General features: G+C 37.9%; 4 protein-coding genes across 4 annotated transcripts; 3 read left to right on the top strand and 1 right to left on the bottom strand.

The window, feature by feature from the left end:
- The first annotated feature begins 1,129 nt into the window (after nt 1-1,129).
- On the top strand, nt 1,130-6,620 carry ufd1l (ubiquitin recognition factor in ER associated degradation 1). Its single transcript, XM_083912510.1, has 12 exons — nt 1,130-1,261; nt 1,475-1,607; nt 3,614-3,646; nt 3,741-3,862; nt 3,960-4,090; nt 4,183-4,255; nt 4,349-4,417; nt 4,496-4,564; nt 4,638-4,688; nt 4,794-4,882; nt 5,722-5,806; nt 6,049-6,620. The coding sequence occupies exons 1-12, from the start codon at nt 1,259-1,261 to the stop codon at nt 6,121-6,123; spliced, it is 933 nt and encodes a 310-aa protein (XP_083768636.1). The 5' UTR covers nt 1,130-1,258; the 3' UTR covers nt 6,124-6,620.
- A 777-nt stretch (nt 6,621-7,397) lies between these two features.
- Nucleotides 7,398-9,633, top strand: cUnh22orf39 (chromosome Un C22orf39 homolog). Its single transcript, XM_083913225.1, has 3 exons — nt 7,398-7,441; nt 8,408-8,575; nt 8,840-9,633. Exons 1-3 carry the CDS (start codon nt 7,412-7,414, stop codon nt 8,969-8,971), a joined length of 330 nt encoding a protein of 109 aa, XP_083769351.1. The 5' UTR covers nt 7,398-7,411; the 3' UTR covers nt 8,972-9,633.
- Nucleotides 9,634-9,765: 132 nt separating this feature from the next.
- On the bottom strand, nt 9,766-12,145 carry mrpl40 (mitochondrial ribosomal protein L40). Its single transcript, XM_083913224.1, has 5 exons — nt 11,986-12,145; nt 11,306-11,389; nt 10,994-11,149; nt 10,337-10,418; nt 9,766-10,206 (listed from the first exon to the last, which is right to left on the bottom strand). Exons 1-5 carry the CDS (start codon nt 12,045-12,047, stop codon nt 9,979-9,981), a joined length of 612 nt encoding a protein of 203 aa, XP_083769350.1. The 5' UTR covers nt 12,048-12,145; the 3' UTR covers nt 9,766-9,978.
- A 251-nt stretch (nt 12,146-12,396) lies between these two features.
- On the top strand, nt 12,397-18,163 carry acaa2 (acetyl-CoA acyltransferase 2). Its single transcript, XM_083912261.1, has 10 exons — nt 12,397-12,534; nt 14,254-14,420; nt 14,567-14,695; nt 14,846-14,962; nt 15,077-15,224; nt 15,772-15,947; nt 16,244-16,373; nt 16,511-16,581; nt 17,301-17,455; nt 17,549-18,163. The coding sequence occupies exons 1-10, from the start codon at nt 12,519-12,521 to the stop codon at nt 17,628-17,630; spliced, it is 1,191 nt and encodes a 396-aa protein (XP_083768387.1). The 5' UTR covers nt 12,397-12,518; the 3' UTR covers nt 17,631-18,163.
- The last annotated feature ends 244 nt before the right edge of the window (nt 18,164-18,407 follow it).

Below are 18,407 nucleotides of genomic sequence, written 5' to 3'. Positions count from 1 at the left end.
TCAGACCAACAGTATGAGAAAAGAACAGTTTTTGAAATTAAATCATTTAAACACGTTCTAATAGAAACCAAAAATACAATTATGTATCTGAAAATGAGCATGACGTGTCCTTTAGGTAGCTGTTTGAGATTTCTATTGTTTCACATGATCCTCCTCAGCAGATGGAGTTTACACAGTTGTCAGAATTAAAATGTTGGGACTGAGTTAATTTCCCACTTTGGAAACAGTCAGTTGACAAAACAGACTCACAAAGTCCACTTAGTGGCTGGTAGCTGTGTGAGTTTTCAAATGGCATAAGAAGTTTGCGTCATGCAAGGGACTAAGAGGTTCAGGCCTCTGTCGCTTACTGCATTTTCACCTAATTTTATTAATCCAACAAAAGTGAACCTTTTATATTTTATTTCACAAAAAGGAAGTATCTTAAGAAACTGCCCCCCTGTAACTCTTTAAAAAAAATCAGAATCAATATATATTTTGCAATATCAAATTTAAAACTACTTAATCATTTTTTTTATTAATTTATGCAACACTTTCACAAATTAGGTAAAACCTTGTATGTGCTCATGGTTGTGTTCTAACTTGTGTTTTTTTAATCTTATTTTATCATTTTGTATTATTCTACAAATGTACCGTGTGTGTGTGTGTGTGTGTGACAATCCTGTTGTTTCTTGTGCCAACATTTTATTAATTTGAATGTATTTGACCAGTGAATGTACATTTGAAACCCCCTTTATACAAATACAAAGAAACTTGAAAAAAAATGTAGGAAACAAACAACGAGAGCAAAAAAGAGTAAACTATTATTTGGATTTTATTAATTTAAATGTTTTTAACAAGTTGAACACCTTGATTTTACTTACTACTTGATTTTACGATTGATAAATTTGTTGTGTCGCTGTTTTTTATTAATTTGTTTATAGCTTATTTATAGTTTATTTTTTATAGTTTATGGTTAATAGGGGTGTGATAGGCACCAACTAATAAAATGTATTATTATAATTATTAATATAATTCATAATCATCAATGGCTTTTGCAGGAAACAAACAATGAGAAAAAAAGAAAAAACATTTTATTGTGGCTGCTGTGATTGGCTAACGTCTGTCGGGTCGTCATTTCCGGCAGTCAGCAGTCACTTCCGGAAGAAGCGGAAGACAACAGTGGAGAGTCACAGCTCCGATGCGAAAATTCTCAAATAACAAAACAGAAACTGACATTTTAATTCAAGCCGTTTGACAAGCGAAGACCTAAACTGTCGACATGGTGAGTAACAAACACGACACATTTATATGAAAACAAACTGAAGCAGTTTAAATACCGAGCGGCTGACGTTGACAACAACACGACAGCAGCACAAAGCTGCTCTGTCATGACGGAATTAAAGTCCCAGCGTCCGTTAGGTGGATGTTACAAACTCACGTCAGATATATGGTAAATATGTGTGAAGTATTCATAGGGGTTTGGTTTGTTCCACAGTTTTCCTTCCATGTATTCGACCACCCGATGTCCCGGGGGTTTCAGAACCGCTTCTCCACTCAGTACCGCTGCTACTCGGTGTCCATGCTGGCGGGTCCCAACGACCGCTCCGACGTGGAGAAGGGAGGAAAAAGTGAGTGTTGTCTTAAAATACCAAACATTCATGTACTGATCATTTAAAGGACTCATACACTTGGACACTTCTTAGTGCGTATCCAAATCAAATAGCATTAAAGGAAGAGTATTACTGTATAATTATGTTGTAAATAATTCAGTTCAATTTGATATACAGTGCCAAATCATAACAAAAGTTATCTCAAGACACTTTATATACAGAGTAGGTCTAGACCACACGCTTTGACTTATTTATGATTTGCAGAGATCCAACAATTCCTCCATGAGCAGCAGCAAGTTGCAATATCTTTAATAATAATTAACTTTATTTATAGAGCACCTTTCATACAAAGAATTGAGCCAAAAGCACTTTATTTAAAAGCATAAAAATGAAGACAACCATTAAAAGCATTAAACATAAAACAAGCGCAGATCAATAGGTGGCCTAGAAGAAGAACAGCGCTTACAGCGGTGAAGAATAAAAAAATACAGACTGCATCAAGAGGTTTAAGCGCAGAGGTGGGAGAGTGCATAGAAATAACATCACTGTAGTCCATAACATATTATAAGATTGTCTCTACAATTACAATTCTGAAGTTCTGGGTAGTGCATGCTCTATTTCTTTAGAAGAAGAAGCTTTAAGGGACTTAGTTAATTAATATGTTTTTTTGAAGCACAGCTTGTCATAGAGCCACGAACTAAGGTATTTATAAGTGGATGCTTTTTCAGTTGGTGTCCCATTAAGAGTAGTAGAGAACATCATGAGTTTAACAGGGATTTAAGATCAATAAAAATTAGTTAAACAGCACAGAAATCAGAAAGCAAGTTTTTTGCCGCCTCGGTCCACAATGCCATTTTCCAGTCTGCAATAGTTCAGTTCTTTTTTTTCTTGTCCCAGTCAAACGTACAGTGTTACAGCTGTTTGGGTGCAGTGTTTCCACCCATAAAAGACTTCTCCCCACCCAGAAGTCAGTCTTTATACTTGAAGTATCTGTTTCTTTCTGTCAAAGGTTTCAAATTAAATGCAGTCAAAAGTGCAGATTGATGCTAGAAACATGAGCTTCCGTACCAGTGAATCCTACCTGCTTTCTAGTGTTTTCTACTGTTGAATTGGTCCGTGTATTGTGTTGAGTCATGTTCAGCTTTGTTTTAATGTCTGGTGCAGCCAACCTTTTGTTGTGTAGGCTATTATAGACCCTTATGAACAGGTGTGTGTGGATCTAGGTTTGTCAGTTCATACATTTTCCCATTTTGAGATGCCTTTTGATAAAATAAGCTGCAGTGTTGTTGAAAGATAAATGAACAGCAGTTTCTCTGTAATTCCCCAGAATAGTAGTGGTTTGCCTTTTTGTTTGTTAGTTAATATTTCACTTACATGATTTCAGTTTTAGTTTAATTTATTTTAGAAGGGTCAGTGCAAATTAATAAATACGCAGGCTGTGCCTGTTTCTTGCTGTTCTGCTGTATTCACTGCCATAACATGTAAGTCATATTCACATTACTTTAACTATCACTATAGTAACTGTTACGTTTGTGGTTGCTTGCATCTCCGGAAGAGTGTCTGTCTTTGTCTCTCTATGTCCATCTGTCCGTCTTTTCTCTCTTTCTCTCTCCTTTTCTTCCTCCCCAACCGGTCAAGACAGATGTCCGTCCTCCACAGAGCTGAGTCTGTCCGACGTTCCTGCCTGTTAAAGGGAAGGTTTTCGTTACCACCGTACTCTACGGGGGAATTGGGTCTATGTAAATCATAAATAAATCATAGAGTGTGGTCTATACCTACTCTGTAAAGTGTCCTGAGATAACTTTTAATATGATTTGGCACTGTAAATAAAATTGAATTGAATTTAATTAAAAATAAAAACATTTTTAAACGTTGAATCAAACAGTTTTTTAAAGGACCAGATTGATAACATGATGGTATCATAACTGCATCTTATCTGTTTAAAAGTTTTCATCTAGAAGCAAAGGTGTTTACATGATCTTATTTGTTGTTTTGTCTGAGCTAATAAACTGTTTCCATTTCAGTAATAATGCCACCGTCAGCTCTCGACCAGCTCAGTAAGTGGAAGTTAAATCAAACATCTCTTCATCATTAAAAGTCCTGTATGAACCCTCCACGACTCTTAACGTTCTGCTCCTTTTCCTCGTACAGGCAGGCTTAACATCACATATCCAATGCTGTTCAAGCTGACCAACAAGAACTCAGACAGAATGACACACTGTGGCGTTCTGGAGTTTGTGGCAGACGAGGGCATCTGTTACCTGCCTCACTGGGTAGGAAACCGTGTCAGAAATGTTCTCTGCTGATTAGCCACTCTGCAAGTATCCATCAGGCAGCACTGATGATTTGCTTTAATTGTGTTTGCTGCAGATGATGCAGAATCTCCTGCTGGAGGAAGGTGGTCTGGTCCAAGTGGAAAGCGTTAACCTTATGGTGGCCACTTACTCAAAGTTTCAGCCACAGAGCCCAGACTTCCTGGACATCACAAACCCCAAGGCTGTGTAAGAAATATCAGTTAGGAACATTGAATTTATATCTTTTCCCACATTTTGTGTTAATTATAGTGATTAACTAAGTTGTCACTTTAATACAGGCTGGAGAATGCATTGAGAAACTTTGCCTGCTTGACAACTGGTGATGTTGTAGCTATCAACTACAATGAAAAGGTAAATTAACTCTTGTTAGACTAATATGTGAATATTTTCTTGTTTTTCTTCTTCAGAATACACCTGCTAATGCAATCTGTGTAATTGTTTCAGATATATGAGCTGCGGGTAATGGAGACCAAGCCAGATAAAGCAGTCTCCATCATCGAATGCGATATGAACGTAAGATCCTTTATATTATCACAGTGAGTTATTCTGTTGTGTTCTCCGCGTCACCTGTGTTGTGACTGTGTTTCTCAGGTGGATTTTGATGCTCCTTTGGGTTACAAAGAGCCTGAACGACGACCTCAGCACCAGGAAGAACCAACAGTAAGGACCAAACACTAAAGGAACCTGTAAAATGTATTCTCTGAACAATTTGACAAAACCTGTTTCTTCACAGGAGGAAGAAACGGATCCCACCAGTTACGCCGACATGGACCTGGGATTCAGAGTGAGTGTGTTGCTGTGGGTTACTAAATCACAAGTGTCCTTATCACTACTGAAAAAACGTAATAATTGGAGCTAATGTAACTTCTAATTTGTTTCTTATCCTCAGGCTTTCACTGGCTCTGGCAATCGTTTGGATGGTAAATTGAAAGGGATTGAGCCCAGCCCCGCTCCTCTTGGCCCAAGTGACATCAAAAGGTGATGTTCGGTATTTAATACATGTACACATGAAGTGGCGGGTATCTGGTCAGGGACCTTGATCGGTGCTGATGTTCGGCCCAGATTATCTGTTAATGTGAGCTTTTTATAGATCCAATCTTCAGTCTCCCGAACTGTTCGCAGCCTCATCTGGCCTGTCAACATGTTTCAAACATGTTTGATATTCAGCCGTTAAAATCTGAATGGTTACAATTATCATAACGTCTTTACAAACTTTCACAATAACCAATGAGAGCGTCTCAGAGCAGCTTATGTTGCTGGACGTTGGTGGAAAAGCGGCATCAGACAGGACTAAATCTTCCATTGGTTGGTTTTGGACATGCAATGTGACCTGGTGAGGCGCGGATAATTGTGTTGTAGGTTTTTGATAAACTGGAAATACTAATGTGTATCGCCTGTTGAAGAATTTCTAAAAACCCTTCTAATTTTCCATCTTTGGGTTTCTCCGGCCATTATTTCACTCTCTGATGCTTGTTGCTCATTTGTGTCCCCATGTCATCTTGGTGTCGCATAAAGCAGGTCAACTTGCCTTCGTTAGGTGTAATTCATAGGTCTGCCATTCAACAATTTGAAAAATGTAACAATTGACTCGTGTTGGCTCGCAGCATCTGACACCTAGAATGTGTCAAAATGTTATATTTTAACTGTATTAATTTATAAGCTGGTCAGAGTTCTACACTGTGTGAAGACCCTCAGTGAAGCTTGTTGCTTTATTTTATTTCCCTGAACACTGAACCGTTCTACCAGTGTTTAATCACATACATCATATCCATATGAGTGTAAATTCTCACCTTAAACTCTAACCTCTCATTTCACAGAGGCATTCCCAACTACGACTTCAAAGTTGGCAGGATCACCTTCATCAGGAACTCAAAGCCTCTGCCCAGGAAACTCTTAGATGATGTAAGAGTCATACGTTCATCACATATGTGTACATATGTAACTAGGCTGTATTTGCAGTATTTCTGTACAGTTTGTCACACTCTTTTTCCAGTACAACCTTTATGTTCACAGCACATAACTAAAGAATTGTGTGATTACATATTATTATATGTTGAATTCTCTTGATACATCTAATGCAGCACTCCTGTTGTAATTTTCCAATGATAACTACTTTTAAATCTTATTAAACTTATTCCTCCCAGGATGATGCCCTGAACAGATTCATCGCCTTCTCTGGAGAAGGACAGTCGCTACGCAAGAAGGGCAGAAAGCCTTGAAGTGGGGAGAGACTGGCTTGCATACGCGGACTCACTATATCTATTGTTCCTGTCAACAGCAAAGTAAAAAATAAACTGGCCTTCAGATGCATTGGGATATTGTCCCTCTGTTGATTTGACATGGAAATGTTGCTGTTGAGAAGCTGAGCTCCATAAAATTCTGTATGGAGTTGATTGAATAAACGAGAATCAATTATATCACCACACCACCAACACAAAAATAACTTTTGGAGTATTGTTGTGATATTAGAGCATTTTCTCCCTTTCTCCATAATTGTTGTATTTTTACGATTTACTTTAAATATATTGTTATCCAGAGTCCCATTCTTATGATAAAAGGGGAGCAGTAATAGCTCAATACTTTTCTTTTAATGATAATGAATATCATTTTATGTTTGAGAATTTTTTTTTCTGAGTTAAAGGAGTAATTTCAGAAGTTTCTTCCTTTTTTTTCTTGGTTTATTTATAGACAATTAAAGGACTGTGTTTGAAGTTAATTACTTGTTGTTACGTTATTTTGCAACGCCTAAGCGTATACACGAACTACCAAAAACAAGGACACTTCTATGTAATAAGATATTTCATGGCATTTTTCTTGACTTAAATTGGATGAATTTATTTGGGGATACGCAGATGCTTTATGTTTGGTTGACCAGTTCTAATTAGACAGTGTTCTGGCAGGTTAAGATCACAAGTAATAAGTACTTTATAACACCAATAGACAGTAGTACTGTACTTAAGTACTATTTTGAGGTACTTGTACTTGAGTTAGTTCATTTTATGCTACTTTATACTTCTACTCCACTATAAATAATATACTTTTTACTATTTGGTTACTTAAATTACTAGCTACTTTAAAGATTACGAATATTAATACAAAATATACAATAAAATAACATTTATTGTTAGAGATTAAGCTACTCAGCAGTATATAAAGCAAATACAATTAGCCACACCTTTACCAGCTGCATTTAAGTGATATTTACATTATCAATAAATATAATCTAATAATATAATATTCTGAGCTAGTGCATTTTGCATAATGAGTTATTTTACTTGTTGTAATTTTAAGTAACCTTTTGAATGCAGGGCTTTTACTTGTAGCAGAGTATTTCTACGGTGTGTTATTTCTGCTTTCCCTCAGGCAAAAATAACGGAGTACTTCTTTCTCCACTGCCAATAGATGATGAAAAAACCTCAAAGAAGAAATGTCCATATTTGTAGCGCTTTTATTGTGAAAAGAAATCGCCCCGGAAGTATTATCGGTGTATTCGCTCGCGCAGCTAGCATGGACCCGCCTGGAAAAGCAGAGTGGAGGGTAATTTATCAAAGCATTTACTGTAAATTACGTCCTTGGCTAAATGTCCTAATTTAATGTCATGCACCTTGTTATTGATGGTCCAGATAATGAGATAAAAGTGACAAATCTGACCCAAATAGTTACCACGGTGATAGCTATTGTTGCTAAGTAACCTTAGCTAGTAAAAAGCAATGGCAATTAACGTTAGACTACGAGGTTTTTAACACTGTTATTTAATTATTATCTGATGAATGATTTGCTAGCTTTGCTTTAATTTGCTGAAATTTAAAAACCAAATGTAAATATAGGCTATATTGGTAGATAACTGTAGGTCAGTCACTGAGCAGCACACATTAGCTTGGCTGAGGGAGGTGCAGTCAGACGCATAACTATATCCTTTTCTTCTTCAAAGTAAACACAAAGCATTTAAAAAAGGTTTAATACTATTACTTACAATCAGTAGATTATCCACTCATTATAAAACATCTGGAAACAAAGTTGTATTAATTATGAAATAAATAACCATGTGAATAATAGACTAAATAAATGCTTTAAATTGTGAAATAATTCCGTTTTAAAGCACAGCTCTATTATATAAAATTATTGAACCCTGTTTATTTTCACATTTTATTGCAATTCATTTTTATCTAACTACGGTAGTTTTTAGTTAAAGGGTTGCTTTTATCCCCTTGTATTCAGTGTTATTTTTACAACGAGTTTGATTTAAGTGTCTCCTTTTTATTACTAATTCTTAGTCAATTAAGACAGCCTTCAATGAGGTTGGAACTTCAACTTCACTGACCACTGAAACAAAAACCAGCAGTTAAGCATTCCCCGGATAGATCCATTTGACATGAGCTTGTTAGGTGTAACCAGAAAAGTGGAAATGATGTAGTCCCTCAACGGACACTCACCAGTAAAGCGTCAAATATAATCTGTAGTAACTGGCTTGGTGGTGATTCCTGCCTTTGTCTATTCATACAGCTGCCCCGGGTCTGTGATGTCTACTGGAGTGAATTCAAGCATTGCAAAAGCTTGAAGAATCGTTTTCACTACTATTACACTCACGGTACCTCCCCATCCTGTCAGCAGTGGAAAAAGGACTACCATAACTGCAAAGAGTGGGAGAAACACGGAAGTACCGAAGCCAAGGTACCCCTGCAAGGAGTCACATTTGTTTAAAGCAGGGGTCCTAATTCCAGTCCTGGAGGGCCACTGTCCTGCATGTTTTAGGTTTCTCCCTGCTCTAACACACCTAATTCTAACGATGTTCAAACCTGTGGCAAGCTTCATCTGCTTCATAATGTGCACATGGTTAGAATCAGGTGTGTTGGAGCAGAGAGACAGACTACACATGAGAAAAAATGTCTTCAAGTTAAAATCATCCATTTTATACGTAATATATGTGTATTGCAGGAAGCATTGCAGAAGAGTGAGAGAAAAAGAGTGGCCGAGCAGTGTAACTTCACTCCAGTGTGGGAGCTGAGGCAATCCCCTCCCAGAGACTGGCACATGCCGTTGAACCAGGAAAAGCCTCAGGACTCCTGAACTCTGTTCCGTGGCAGCCAAAGCAAAGGGAAATGGACATTCAAGATTGTTGTCACTAAATGAAATTGTTAAGAGCCACGTGCTGGGAAGAGTGGTCATGAGTGTCATCTCAAGTTGTATTCAGTGGGTTGCTGTTTGATCTTCGTGTGTCGCAGTGGTGGAAGCCTCTTGTGGTCAATGATGAGTACGACAGCATCTATTCAGCCGGTGAATTACGATCTCTTCAAAGGTATTGTTATTTCATTACGAATGATTAATTATCCAAGGCGTGTGAAAACTGAAGCACTTAGACTCACTGTAAAGGAGTTTTAAGATGAATTGCGTTGTTTTGCTGTGTTTAGTGTAAGAAGGAAACACTGGGTCAAATTATGCAGTGGATACATTTTCCAAGATGTAATGTATTTCATCTTTCTAGTGAAGGATTGGTCATGCATCCATGTTTGCACTAGCATGTATACCTTTACTTACTGGGACCTGTTTGTTCCAGTAAGCCTGTTAACATTTCTCAAAAGCACTGTATTCTCTTCACCCTGTGCTGTAGATACTATAAATATAGATTATGGATGCATTAATGACAAAATTCAGCTTGAGTTTCAACCTGTGCACAGTTGTGCAATAGACGTTACCTGCCTCATGTCATTGATAATAGCTTTACCCTCATATAACATTTTTAAAATTTTTCTGAACAATTAGAATAAATTGAATTGAACAATGAATAAAAAAAAGTAAATTCTTATTTTCCACTTTCTTTTTGTTTTGTAAAGAGACGTGAATTTGAAAAAGAAGAAAGAATTCAATGCTTAGTTTCCAGAAATGTTGTTGCATTTGATACAGATGGGAAACAACAGATACAGTACAATTCAAGAAAGAACAACATGTTTGCAAAGTGTCCTTCACGCCTACATATGAGGCCTTTAAAAGGGTTGCATCTGGGCTTATTGGATCATGTACAAACAAGGACACTAAATAAATGAGAATACACACAGGCTGCAGTTGTTCCCCGTCCCTCACTGTGTGTAAACTTTAGTAATGTCAGTGTATCTCCCATCAGGAGCTTCATACTTGGTCTTTGGTGGTGTGTAGGCAGGACCTTCATGAGTAAAGGGAAACAGACGGGGGTCCGGCTGCAGCGCTGCCTGGTACAGCTCCTTAGACTCTAACTTTAGCTCCTCCAGCGCCTCCCTCTGTGCTTCTAGAGCAAGTTCAACAGCCTGCATTTCAGCCATGTGCTGATTCTGCAAGAGCAAAGACAGGAGAGCCAATTAAAATACCACCCTCCAAGTGTGGATGATGGAGAGCCGAGGTTAGAGGCAAGACTTTCTATAAAAGCTTTAAGTGGTGGAGGTGTTATGGGTAAGTGGTGACCTGTTTATATCGACACCACTCCTTCAACAGCTGGGCTCGACCTTCACTTTCTTCGAATGACAGCCTTGGTGCAGAGCGTTCCCTTAGTAAGAGAATGAGACACACCAATTTAGAGCAGTTCAAAGTCACAAAAGGTACAGTAAGTTATATTTTATTTACTGTTAGGAACAGGCAACGGGCCTTTCTGCAGTCTTATTTAACAATAGTTGTGGTAATTTGTCAAATACATTAACCATTAGTAACAATTTAAAACTTGACTAAAGGGAAATTCAGAAGTCTTTTTTGCTATCTTAAGTCAGAGACCACAAGTAGGGGAAATTTGTTACACATCAAGTTAAAACCAAACTCGCGTGAGCATTTTGAACTCTGCAACTGAAATTCTGGAGAAACGGTTGGGATTCAGTCTAATAGCGGAGTTAAAAAAATGTTAATCGATGCTTTTTTAATACATTTAATAGTTCTGATAGGTTTTATCAGGCTGGTGTTGGTTTGGTGTTTTCAGAGCATTCGCTGACAAGAAAAATATTAAACAATGCCATCCTCATTCTTTAATATATGTTCGTTACCACAACTGCAGGTAGGTTAACAATGCCTCAGCCCAAATCTAACCGGATTACTTGCAAGTGACTGCATGGACAACAGTGAAATGAGCTGTACCTTGTTTCATCCAAGCATTTAGCCGGAGTGATGAAGTCCTCTATGGGGATGAACTCAGGTGGAACCTTCTCCAACTTCTTCAGCTTTTTTCTCATCCTTTCTCTCACCATCTGCTCCCTTCTTGGGTCCACCTTCTTCTTCTTTTTGGGCTCCGCTCTTAAACACAAAGTACAGCTCTATGTGAGCATACACAAGGTACATTTTGAAGCAGATTTGCTATATTGTGATATATATTGTTATCAAGATACGAGATGACCCTATCGGGATAGAAGATTTTGGCCATATCGTCCAGCCCTACTTGATCATTAATACCTCAGTGGAGCAGATGTCTTCAGTGTCATCACTGGTGCAAACCAAGGACTCTGTACATTGTGATGATGTTCTCCCAAAAGGAAGCTGTAAAACAACAAACAGCATACAGGTCAAAACCATACTGGTTCCTGAGTGTTTATTAACCAAAGAACTGATTCAGCAGCATTTCTCTATTGAGTTTATGCAGGGGGTCTGCCAAATTGTTTGATTATCTTGGATAAAAAAGTGTTTTTTTTCAAAAATGTCTAAAAATATAACTTAACCTGAACGCAACGTATTATCAGCAAAGATACATTTCTCAAAGAATAAATAAATACACACAAGCTTGATGACAGGCTTATAGGCACTAATGTAGCCATGCACAGATACAACTGAGCTGAAGGATTCAATGTGCCTTCCAAATGTATGTTTAACAGTAACATATGATGTTTAAACATGTGAATATGTTAATGATGATCATTCTAATATCTTAGTGTTGTATGAACCATAAAAAGCTGCGTGTAAGCTTTAGGCCGCCCTAGCTGTTAGGCCCCATATATTAATACAGTATTTGTAGTAAGGGGTCCCTGCTTCCCTGCTCTTTCAGCTTGAAGACCCCTGTGTTTCTGAATAACCTTAGCTCTGTTAGCTCCAGGTCGCGTTAGCCTGTTAGCTCTCCCCGTCCTTCTCCAAACACTCACCTTGACGGAGCGGTGTGTCGGGATAAAACCCTGCGGACACAGCGCGATAAAGCCACCGACATGTTTCCACTGAGTGTTGTTTCACTTTAAACTCACACTCGGGGTCAGGAATGTTTCACATGTAGCTTCCTTCGCCCGTTCCCTTGCTTGAGTGACAGAAACGACGCGGCGCAGGAAGATGACGGTATCAACAGTCACACTCACAATTTTACACAGGCGCAGATTCGTGTATTTTGTCTACGTAGAAAATAAAATTAAAACCAATAAAATATAGAATACTTCATAAATAAGATCAATAATCATTTATAATGGATATAATATTTTTTTCTAACGATTTAATGTCAGAGTTTTTATTTATATGTAACACTTTTGTCGAATCTGATTTGATGAGTGGAAAGTTAGTGGGTGAATATTTGGGTGAAAGGTCGCGGTGATCTCGGGTTTTTATGTTCAGCACGGACCGATTCAGAGTCAGAAGAAGAGTTTGATCCAAGAGTTTGATCCTGACACTGGTGCTTTGTTGGTTCTGCATCATGGCTCTTCTCAGAGGTAAACAAACACGGTTCTGTTCAGCAGGAAGCAACAAAGCTGTAGTTACTAATGTCAGGGATACATTGTTTTTTATTATCATTTTTTCCGCAGCGTGGAATTATCAGTGACACTAAATGAATGTGATCACTTTAAAGTTGAGTTAGTGATGTAACGTTACATACAAGTGTCAGAGGTTTTCTAATCACAACGTGACTGCAAAATAAGCCAAAGGTGACAAGATGGTGCCAAGAACTTCACAACAGCTCTTCGTCGAAATTATCACCTATTACCTTTAGATTCTTTTATTTTATTGGTTTTATTTATTTCTTTTATTATTATTTTATCTGCTTGTTTGTGTTTTTTTGCGATCATTTTATCTGAATGCCATTTTATGTCTAAATGTCGTTTTATGTGTGTTTCCCTAATGTTTTATGTAAAGCACTTTGAATTACCTTGTTGTTGAAAGGTGCTATATAAATAAACTTGCCGTGCCTTAGATCAATTTAAATGCCAATTATAATAATAATATTAATTAATTACCTCCAGTGGTGGAGGAAGGACTCCTAGTTAAAGTAGTTATACCACATTGTTAAAATACTGACGTGTAAAAGTTCAGAATTTAACATTTTATTCAAGTAAAAACTAAAAATATGTATTATAAAGTGACCTATTTCAGTGGAAATGACTGAGTTAAGGTTTGTCCACTAAGGACTGTTGGCATTTTATGATATGACATTAATATATAAATAATATAAGTCATTAAGAGTGTTATATTATCAAGTACTTTTATTGGATTATAGATACTGAATCATTAACGTGTAAGCAGCAGTGTGCTGCAGACTTACTACTGATCTTTACAAATGTATTATTAAATGTACAAATGTATTATTATATAAGTCATTAGTTGTTTGTACAAAGTGTAGTGAAATAAAAGGACAATATAACCCTCTGACATTTCGTGCAGTGGAAGTACTTCAAAACTTAGGTAAAGTTACTTGTGTAAATATTTAATCTGGACAAATTGCCCAACACTCCTGCAGCACTAGTCAGGTGTTACTAAATGGTTAGTTTCAAATAAAATAGCAGGTCAATGCATCCTGCACATCCTGACACATATCAGAGGTTAGTCAAAAGTTCAATGTCTAAAACAAAAAAAAACAAAGGTATATCTTTACAGAACATTCAGAAAACCATCCTACCTATTAGCTACGTACCACTAGTGACTTGTTTATTATGAAACACTGACACGTTAAAGCAACTGATCTGGCTCAAAATGTTAAGAGGGATGTCTGTGTTTTTTAAATCCATTCTGGGCAATTCTTGTTGAGACAAACTAAACTGACCAGGCTAATGAAAATGATGCTTAAATTCATAAAATTACATTTTAATGTATATTAGGTTTTTTTAGGGTTCGCACATAAAGCAAAAGATCTAAACACTTCATTTTTCTAGTAAACCGTAAATGTTCTTTCAAAGGAGGCACCACAATAATTGTAATTCCATACCGCTCTTTAATCAATAGGCATAGTTTCTCATTTTTATTAAAACAATATAATAAAACTCCATAATCCCTGAACGTGAATCATTTATATATACCTGTGTGTTAGAGAAATAATCCTGGGAAAGAGGTGTATACGTAGATGTTTTCCGGTTCTTCCTGACGCTGTGATCAGTGGCTCAGTGGTGGGTGGTTTGAAGTTGTTGTTGCTGTACTAAAAATGTTCTGTTTCTCTGCAGGTGTATTTGTTGTAGCTGCCAAGCGCACTCCGTTTGGTACCTATGGTGGCGTGCTGAAGGATCACAGCGCAACAGACTTGGCTGAGCATGCGGCCAAAGCTGCCCTCGCTGCAGGGGGTGTTGCACCCGAACTTGTAAACAGTGTCATCATGGGAAATGTCATGCAGGTACCTAAAAACCAACAGATCACCAGCCACATTTAACAGACCAACAACTACGCTCACACGCCTATGTTGATATGTTTATTTGTTTATTGATTAGTGCCCTTGGTTTGGTCCTCACCTTTTAATTTCTCTTACCCTCCTTATTTCAGAGCTCAGCTGATGCACCCTACATTGCTCGTCATGTGGGTCTGAGGTGTGGTGTTCCCATCCCAGTGCCTGCTCTCACTGTGAACAGACTGTGTGGCTCTGGTTTCCAGTCCATCATCAATGGAGCTCAAGTAAGCGCTCCACCAAGAGCAAAGCAATTGCTCTAGCAGAAATATACAAATGTCGAAAAAATAAATAAACCGTGTGTAAAAGTAAAAGTAAAATATTTCACATAAATCAATTAGACATAATGTGTCTAACAAAACTCTGTGTGTTTGTAGGAGATTTGCCTCAGAGAGTCAGAGGTGGTCCTGTGCGGAGGCTCAGAGAGCATGAGCCAGGCCCCGTACGCTGTTCGCAACATACGGTTTGGCACAAGGCTGGGAGCCGATCTCAAGGTTGGCTTCTTTAAATCTCAAACTTGAGACAAATGTGCATGTGACGGCTTGTATTTTACCTCCAGAAGCTCTTGATGCAAAGATTTTTAAAAACTCTTCTTGTACTCCTGACAGCTGGAGGACACCTTGTGGGCGGGTCTGACTGACCTGCACGTCAAAATCCCAATGGGCATCACAGCAGAAAACCTGGCAGAGAAATATGAGATCACACGAGAAGACGTCGACAGCTATGCATACCAGACGCAACAAAGGTGGAAGGCAGGTAAGACAGGGTATTTTCAGTCCACACCTCACACATTGTGACATTGAAATATGTTGCTTTTAAAAAGAAAGGCTGGAGTTTTTTTCCCCCAATATGTTTATTGTTATTTTCTCAATTTTTTACAAAACGTGGAACAACATACAATAACAACAACCCCATTTTGAGCCAGACATTACCTACACATACACCCCTACACACAAACACACACTCCATAAACACTCAACTTGCACAAAAGTCAGACAGTGTATCAATAAAAAATAAATCATAACAACATATAAACACGTATAATCATAATAATAATACAATGAATACATATTATGAATGGATGAATATGTCAAATTAAATAATAATAGTATATATTTTTTTTAAATAAATCCATAATAATAATATAGTAAAAAACTGAATTAATAAATGAAATAAAATAAAAAAGACATTTCCATCTCTATGGTTCCTAGAGCTGAAAAAAGTTGCCAGAAAGGCTGGAGTTAAGAAGTTAACGTTGCTGCTCATTCTAAATAGTTAAACCATAACTTTTTTACCTTCACAGCTCACGAGGCTGGTTGCTACACGGCAGAAATTGCTCCCATTGATGTGAAAGCTAGAAAAGGCAAGGTGTCCATGGCTCAGGACGAACACCCTCGTCCACAAACCACACTGGAACAGATGGCCAAACTGCCTCCTGTCTTCAAGAAGGGAGGGACTGTTACTGCTGCCAATGCTTCGGTGAGTTCACGCCCACAGGGTCGACTCCTTTTCAGGATCTGAGGAGGTCGGTTTAGTTATTATCATTGTTGTGACATGAAACAAGTGGTCCGTTTCACTTCAAACATTAAAACATTTTATCAAAATGTTTAATTGATGTAATGGGAAAAGCTACTACATTTAGCTGTTAAAGGAGTTAGGACTTGTGCCATTTAGAATTTTACAGTTAAATATATTTAAATATAAATATGTAACTACTATTACTTCTACCATGAGAAGTAGCCAACTATTACTAAATCTACACTCTTGATCTGCAGGGTGTATCTGATGGTGCTGCTGCTGTGGTGATTGCAAGTGAAGATGCGCTGAACGAGCACAAGCTCACTCCACTCGCCAGAATTGTGGCCTATCATGTGTCAGGCTGTGACCCGAGCATTATGGGAATTGGTAAGTGACACCACTGTTTATGGGAATTTAGTCCCTCTTAATTAAAATCAGGGAATGACTACTGTAGATGCACTGTTGTGGTATTAGACGTTGGTTTCTTTACAGTAAGAGTTTCTGGTTTCCTTAAATCATCGTAGGTCCAGTTCCAGCAATCACAGAAGCTCTTAAAAAAGCCGGGTTGACTCTCAACGACATGGATCTTGTGGAGGTTTGTTATTAGTAAAAACAGAAATCAGAAATGGTGGAAGAAGTACTCAGATCATTTTTTTTTACGTAAAAGCACCAATACAGCAATCTAAAAGATACTCCATTCCAAGTAAAAGTCCTGCTTCTAAAAGTTTCTTTATACAAAAGTAGTGACAAAAATGTACTTAAAGTATCAAAATATATCCCCTGTGACTGACGTATGGTTATACCTGTATATGACATTATTAGATTGTCAACACCAGGGATTTTCACGCAGCGAGTCAGTAAAGGCATTCACGCAGACCAAGCAAAGGCAGCATAAAGTGTTGCTGTCTTCCCCGTTCGCACAGACGTCGAATGCCTTTCACACAGATAGCGTAGAAATAAAGGCGCATCAGCCCTGCAACAAACTGCTGTGTGAATGGGGCTACGGATGCTTTAATGTATAAGCCGCATTTTACTGTTGTAGCTGGTTGAGGTACAGCTTAAATATTTTAGCTTACAGTTTGATAATTTAGTCTTAATCTGAAACTTTATACTCACCATCAGATAAATGTAGTGGTGTAAAAAGTACAATATTTCCCTCTAAAATGTATCGAAGTAGATTAAAATGAAAGCACTCAACTCCAATTTTGATGTAAATGTACTTAGTCACTTTCCGTAACTGCATTTCAAATGTGTTTTTATTTATTCAGGTAGTTATTAGTCAGTTGTGTCACTGGTGTCATTTGCTTTGCACAGGTGAATGAGGCTTTTGCCTCTCAGTACCTGGCTGTGGCCAAGGCTCTTGGACTGGATCCAGCGAAAAGTAACGTTAACGGCGGGGCTATTGCCATCGGACATCCTCTTGGTGCTTCTGGAGCACGTATCACTGCCCACCTGGTTCATGAGCTCAGGTAATCTTGTTGTTTAGTGATTATGTGTACAGTATATCGGGAGCTGTCTGCACATTAAGCAGCTCTGAATAATGAACGTTGTTTTATCGGCAGACGACGAGGAGGCAAGTACGCCGTTGGCTCTGCCTGCATCGGTGGTGGTCAGGGCATCGCCATCATTCTCGAAAAGTACTGATCTAAGAAGCTGCCACTACCAGAGGAATTTCTGCAGAAGAACGTCTCGCACCACCGTCCACTCGCATTAAATAAGGTGACATGCTAAAAATATCCCTTACACATAAAATGGCAAATGTTCTCTTAACATGAGGTACTGCTGGGATTTCTTTTTCACCCTGGCACACAAAGAAAACACAACATTAATTTTGCTGCTTACTCTTGTTACACCTTTGAGTCAGTTTATTTAAAAGAATGTACAATAAATGTTTCAGTCCAGTGTTTCCCGGGCCCTGTGACGATAACGAGCGAAACGCGTCTCTGTTTCTGTGCCTGAGACACAGAACTGGGTCCTTGGTCACGTTAACAGTTGTAGCATATTATTAACTCATAAAGTACAGTTCGTACTACAGTAATGTTTAAAGGGACTCTGAACTCTGATGTTTGCCTTAAAATGTTCTCTATCACTCCATTATCAGGGATCTGTATTTCCAGAAAATGTGTCTGACCTGTGAGGGCTCCAGCGAAAACTGATTTTGTATTTCCGTGTCGAAGAATCTCAATGAATAAAATTTTCAAAAAAACAAGTGAAGTTATGTTTTTCTCTTGATAAGACTATTAAAACAGCCAATGTTTTTATTTCTGCATTAGTAGGGAATTACGATTTAACAGCCACTACGTCTTCTTATTTCTGTTTGAATTTTAGGTTTTGTTCTAACAAATATACATTTTTTGATTGATCTCCATAATCGGTCTTCTACCTCTTTACAAAAGTTGTTACATTTGATTGATGTTGGAA

This window comes from Echiichthys vipera, assembly GCF_963691815.1.
Source record: "Echiichthys vipera genome assembly, chromosome: 4".
NCBI classification, from domain to species: Eukaryota; Metazoa; Chordata; class Actinopteri; order Perciformes; family Trachinidae; genus Echiichthys; species Echiichthys vipera.
The sequence above is the reverse complement of the archived record's forward strand: the minus strand, read 5'-3'. Positions and strand labels throughout refer to the sequence as shown.